Genomic DNA, 6,225 nt, shown 5'->3' on the forward strand with positions numbered 1-6,225 from the left:
CCTCAAAGCATCCTGCAGCTCAGCTTTGCCTTCTGCCAACAAAAACCACGATTAAACCATGATTTTAAAAATGCATATTTGTTTAAAAATATAGAGTAGCCTCTTAAATTTTTCCGCAGCTGTATATCACACATACACATTTGCAAATAGAATTTAATAGAATTCTTTGAGTTCGTTTTAAATTTGGAGTGGAGGGCTACAGCTTATATTTCGGGTGTGTAACATAGATTGAATAAATAGGTTTATGTGCATGCAAATTTTAAATAAACTCCAAGCTGAAAGCGAGATAGGGTGCTATAATTAAATCCTCCGAGTTCGATAAATCTATTTTAATAGGTTTCATAGATAAATTTCATCGATAAATTCCTCAGCATAAACATTAGGCGTTTGTATGATGCAAAGGGTTAAAAAGTTGCCGGTGGGCGCATAATCTTCGGTCAACATGCAGAGTGCCGCGCTTCTCCTGCTCTTTTTGAGGCTGCGACCGGGACTGGCTGACCGTGACGCAGGAGCAGCGAGGTTTTCAAAGCCGCTCGAGTCTGCCAGCTCAGTGTAAGTGAACGGATCGAGAAGCTTCAGTCACTGTTCGTTCTCAAGAAAAATACACAGAGAATAAAAGAGCTGATATGTTGGACTGAAAATCCAAGAGAATTTATATTGACATTTCAGAAAACTGAATACAGCTGCGACGCTTACTGTGTAAGAAGCTATTGACCGAAAACAAATACAGAGCTCCAACTTTTAAAAATGACGCATTTTGGTTTGTTTTTTGTTGTTTGTTGTTAAAAAAATATTAAAATTATGTTTCGCAAACTGATGCATTTCTTATGACTTTGTGTAGATCATAACGAATTTTTAGCGCTATATAAAACAAAGTTTGGAAAATGTCTTCAGATGAATCGTTTATTTTACGTCAAGAATTAACAAGCATGTTTTCCTCAAATACCTCCTTGGCAAACCGCACTCATCGGCTGTCCTTACATCCGATATGGTATCCTGGCATAATCATCGCCACGGTTTATGGGTTTATGATACTCGTCGGGGTCGTGGGAAACATCACCCTGATCAAGACGTTTTACGCCATGAAGTCGATGAGAAATGCCCCCAACCTCTTCATGTCCAGCCTGGCCCTGGGGGACCTGCTGCTTCTCCTCACCTGCGCTCCCGTCGATGCCAGCCGCTATCTGGCTGACGAGTGGCTTTTCGGCAGGGTGGGATGCAAACTCATACCCTTCATCCAGCTTACCTCTGTCGGGGTCTCTGTTTTCACGCTGACCGTCCTTTCTGCAGATAGGTAAGCACCTCGAAGTACTTTCACGATCTGTAGCCTAATGTACAATTATCACGTTCTGCAGATTTTAGAAATTCGAGCACCTTTAATATTAAGAAATAATTTTATATTGTAATACATTTTAAATCACTTACGCTAGCAAAAACAGGACAACTCATAATCTATAAAACGTATAGGCGCCTACAGCTATACCTTATGCCAGAGAAACAATGATCTTAGTTCGAAACCCTGTAAATAGTACAGTTTGATGATGGAGTGACCGATAAAAATCTTTCATTTTCATTATCATTTAAACAAAATGTCTCCGTAACTTCAATATAGGAAATGAAAATGTAATGCAGCGTAATGACGTATGAGTCGATTTAATCCGTTGCCCCGATCAATTCTGCCAATATAGCTAAGATTCCAAAAACAAACAACCAAACAAATATTAATAAATGTATCATAAATGTGTATAAATGTGTATCTTCAAACAGAGCTCACTCACTGGAGAAGATGCTGAGAACCTGTGCTTCCTGCATTATAATTTACGCTCTTTGTCCGTCATTAATTGGATTGTAACGAAATGATCCTTTATTTACCATTTGCACAAGTATGAGTACAGGTACGCTGGCATGCTTCTCTTCCCTAACCCCCATGTTGCTCTATACGAAACACACAGACATACAGCATATTTAATATATTAAACCAAAGATTTGTTATTCACCGACTGAGTGTGAAAATATTGTTGTATGTCATATAAAAAATGTTAAGATCGAAAGGCATTTTCATATGAATAAAGTTCATTTGTAAGGTATTAAGTAAAACAGACAATAAACTCATAGGAGAGTTCAGAATTGTAAGATTCACGCTATTTACTTGATTTACGGTTATGTTACTCGTAACAGTGGCATGTTTTATTTTTTATGTTTTATACTGTTTTAAATCTGCGATGTTTTATGAGAAATTGATGTGTCTTTTTAATTTTAGAAGAAAACGGGACCCAATATTATGAATTATAATTTATAGCCTTTTAAAATCAGTATCTGTTTCGGAGATATTTTACAGGTCTGAAGAGAACACACATTCATTTTTATTCATCCTGTATATAAATACCCTGTTATCTTTGCAGTGAAGAATATTTAATAATTTTTTGTGCCATATTCTCTTAATCTTCATGCATTCTTTATATAATCATAATCACATTCATCATACCAAATGCATTAGCAATTCATATGCATTTCAGACAATAGCTGTTCTTGAGAACAATGCTGCGTGATGTAATAAGCTGCATTCCGGAAAAGCGAACTCTATAATCATCACGTATGTGTGTTTGTGTGTGTGTGTGTGTGTGTGCATGTGTGTGAGCGGTCCCCATAAGGGATAAGTATACCCGACGTGTGTGCATGTGTGTGGGAGGGGGAATTTTCACTTGCCTTATAACTAACTTGTCAGTCACTGTTACCATGCCACCAGTTCCATGTGTCTTATACATAGTTTTTCATTATCATGTATGAGATCATGCTAAGAGTTGAGATGCCAAAATCCGCAGGGTTAAAGACATAGTTGTAGCTGTAGTTCCCCGGAAATAACAATCTGACCATAATTAATAACCAGGGAGGTCCCATGTGACTTACTTGGTTTTTCTGTGACAGTGATGCTTTAGTCACTTGATTTTTCATGATCAGTAAAATGTAGGAAACTTCCTTATTAGCTAAACAAAGGCGACATATTTGCTCTGGAGACACAGCAGATGTTACAAGATTGATTGATATTATAACATTTCATTAGCTGAAACTGTCACTATGACAGTTGTGTTTGACTGGCTGTTCTTGCTCTCTGTCCCTCAGGTACAAGGCAATCGTCAGACCAATGACTGTACAACCCTCCAATGCTAAAGCGAAAATCTGCTTCATAGTGGCAATGATCTGGATATTTTCCATGGCCTTGGCCATCCCTGAAGCCATCTTCTCTGACCTCCATACTTTCAACATCACCAGGACTAATGAGACATTTGTAACTTGCGCCCCCTATCCACACACAGGAGATCTGCACCCCAAGATCCACTCTATGGCCTCTTTCCTCATTTTCTATGTCATACCCCTGCTCATTATTTCGATCTATTACTCTTTCATTGCCAGAAGCCTCTTCAGGAGCGCATCTAACATGCCAGGAGAAGGAAATGTGCCCGTGAGAAGACAGGTAGGTGCCACTTCATTGAGGTTGCAATCAACACAGTAGGCAGTTATATCTACATCTATACCAACTTAGTGTTTCAACCAAAATTAAAACTAAATCGGGATTCAACTTTTTCTCTCTTTTCTCCTTTTTTCTCAAATCTGTGCTTTAAGGTGGAGACCAGAAAGAGGCTGGCGAAGACCGTTTTGGTGTTTGTGGGCCTGTTTGCGGTTTGCTGGCTTCCCAGTCATGCGTTGTACCTGTACCGCTCTTACCACTACAGCGAGGTGGACACATCTATGCTTCACTTCATCTCCAGTGTCAGCGCCCGCCTCTTGGCCTTTGCCAACTCCTGCGTCAACCCCTTTGCCCTCTACCTACTGAGCCACAGCTTCCAGAAGCAATTCAACAAGCAGCTATGCTGCTGCTGCCCACTGGCCATTGGCCGTCCTGTGTCAGGGCAACCCCTTCCCCATGATTTTCATCAGGAGCACTAGCCAATCGCGCGGCAAATTCGGCTTCATCTACAGTAACCAGCTGTGAAACGAAGCAGCGTGCTTTTGTCGCATAACTCTCTACCTTGTTTGAGAAGTGAATTCCTAGGAACTTGAATGAACTTAGACGCAGCGTGGGACTGCCGGGTGAAAATAGTTTGTTGGAGGGGATAACAGTTTGACACAAGAAGTAAAAAAAAAGTAACTGATGGTAAATGAATTAAATCAGTCTGAAACAGACAGATTTTGATTATCCCACACATTATTTCCTCAGTGTTGCTCACATCAAAATAATACAGTTACTGTAAGAGTATTAGAGAAATTAGCCGATTAAGCCACACCCACAACTGACACGGGTGTATGATTAAGCACACAGCCAGCAGTTTTCTGTAAGAAATAGAATGGATTTTCATAGAGAGGATATTAATGAGTTTCAACTTGGCACCATTATTGGATGCCGTTTACCAAATTTCTGGCCTGCTAGAGCTGCCCTAGTCAAGTGATTTGACCGAACATCCTGATCACCGAACATCAATACTCTACCCAAATGACCTCAAATCGCACCAGCAATATTGCAAAATCTAATGAAGAGCTGTCCTTCATACAACATTACAAAATGGTGTCCATATAGTGTACTGTATATACTTTGCTTTTTTTTTTTTCAATGAGCCCCTGTAGGTCAGATCACCCAATCACATGGCTTCTCCTACCACTACTACGCCGCTGACATCCAGATCTACTTGACATTCTACCTCGATCTCTGCATGCCTGGGTGACATGGCATCCTGGATGAGGGACCATCACCTCCAGCTTAACCTCTCCAAGACTGAGCTTGTTATCTTGCCTCCCAGCCCTATTATCCACCATGACATCACTTGGATCATCCAACCTGTCTTCATCAAGGTCTGCCAGGAACCTAGGAGTGATTATAGATGACCAGCTGTCCTTTGCTATGCACATAACAGCGCTTTGCCAATCTTGCAGATTTATTGTATATAACATCAGGAAAACCAGGCCTTTTCTGTCTGTGTAGCTTCTAGTCCGGGGACTTGATACCTTACAATTAGACTATTGTAACTTTCTACTAGCAGGTCTACAAGCCCGTGCTGTCAGACCACTGCAGATGATTCACAACATGGCACTTGTTTGACATTCATTCAACCTAGACCAGGGATGTCAGACTGCAGTCCTGGGGGGCCGGAGTCCTGTGTAGCTTAGTTCTTTCCCTGTTCCACCACAAATGATTCAGCTCAAGAGCGACGTGGTGATTAGCACAAGGAGTTGAATCAGGTGTGTTAAATGAGGGGAAACCCGAAAATGTGCTGGGCTCTGGCCCCCCAGGACTGCAGTTTGACACCCGTGACCCAAACGATCTCATGTCACACCCCACTTTGTCTCTCTTCACTAGCTCCTGATTGACTCTCACCTCAAGTTCAGGTCTTTTGTGCTGGTTTACAGGTCCATCAATGATCAAGCACTCATCCCCATGAAAAGGCTTCACATGACCTGTGTTCCATCTTGCCCCCTTCATTCAGCAAACCAATTTGACTTGAAGATCCTTCCATCACACAAGAAGTTTCACTCCACAGTGTTCTCTTGTGTGGTTCCCCAGTGGTGGAATGAGCTGCTGAACCACATCCAGTCATCAGACTCCCTCTTCACCTTCAAGAAGAGCCTCAAGACCTAATTGTTCCATGAATTCCTCTACTAGGCTGATGCCTCTGTATGTTCCCTGAATGTTCTTACAGTATGTTACACTTCTTGTCATTGAATAGATTTATTAGGCTCTTGCTTTGTTAGAAGTTGTCGTGCAGCTCTTGCTCCAATCCTGCTTACACTTGTACCTGGGAATTCACTGGAAGCTCAGTCTAGTCACACTAATGCTTAGTCGACTCCTTGACAGCATGTATGTTTGTAATGTTCTAATTGCCGCACTTGTACGTCACTTTGGACAAAAGTGTCTGCTAAATGTGTAAAATGTAACTTAATAGTACTTGGATAATACGTGTAGCTGAAAGTTGTATCTCAAGTGTAAGAAAAAGAGTATAAAAATAATTATAGATTTTGTACCCTCTCTGACTCAGAGTTTTGACTTCTTAAGAATGCAAGCAGTGATGCACAAAGGCTTCTGGGACAATTGCAATTGTCAAACAAGACATCTTCAGTAGTGTAGAACAATTGGGTGAATGTTCTTGAATCATCAGTTCGAGTTTTATTTGTTGTTAGCTGCTGCTAAAAAAAAAGTGGTCTGGGTTTTGACTGATAGTTCTGCTGAGGAGAAAA

At 40.9% G+C, this 6,225-nt stretch overlaps 1 protein-coding gene across 2 annotated transcripts; it reads left to right on the top strand.

The window, feature by feature from the left end:
- The first annotated feature begins 490 nt into the window (after nt 1-490).
- LOC125710136 (gastrin-releasing peptide receptor-like) lies at nt 491-6,009 on the top strand. 2 transcript variants are annotated; one of them, XM_048979471.1, is made up of 4 exons: nt 491-1,294; nt 3,121-3,472; nt 3,622-4,845; nt 5,401-6,009. In XM_048979471.1, exons 1-3 carry the CDS (start codon nt 885-887, stop codon nt 3,943-3,945), a joined length of 1,086 nt encoding a protein of 361 aa, XP_048835428.1. In that variant the 5' UTR covers nt 491-884; the 3' UTR covers nt 3,946-4,845; nt 5,401-6,009. The 2 variants fall into 2 exon arrangements, with proteins under 2 accessions (XP_048835428.1, XP_048835429.1); XM_048979472.1 differs by having other exon boundaries at nt 5,478-6,009.
- Nucleotides 6,010-6,225: the final 216 nt, after the last annotated feature.

This window comes from Brienomyrus brachyistius, chromosome 16, assembly GCF_023856365.1.
Source record: "Brienomyrus brachyistius isolate T26 chromosome 16, BBRACH_0.4, whole genome shotgun sequence".
NCBI lineage: Eukaryota > Metazoa > Chordata > Actinopteri > Osteoglossiformes > Mormyridae > Brienomyrus > Brienomyrus brachyistius.

What these genes read in the sequence shown, in the direction of transcription:
- LOC125710136 (XM_048979471.1), top strand. Translation starts at nt 885, where the DNA reads ATGTCTTCAGATGAATCGTTTATTTTACGTCAAGAATTAACAAGCATG. An exon ending in ACCGTCCTTTCTGCAGATAG is followed by an intron (nt 1,295 to 3,120) that starts GTAAGCACCTCG and finishes TCTGTCCCTCAG; the next exon opens with GTACAAGGCAATCGTCAGAC. An exon ending in ATGTGCCCGTGAGAAGACAG is followed by an intron (nt 3,473 to 3,621) that starts GTAGGTGCCACT and finishes CTGTGCTTTAAG; the next exon opens with GTGGAGACCAGAAAGAGGCT.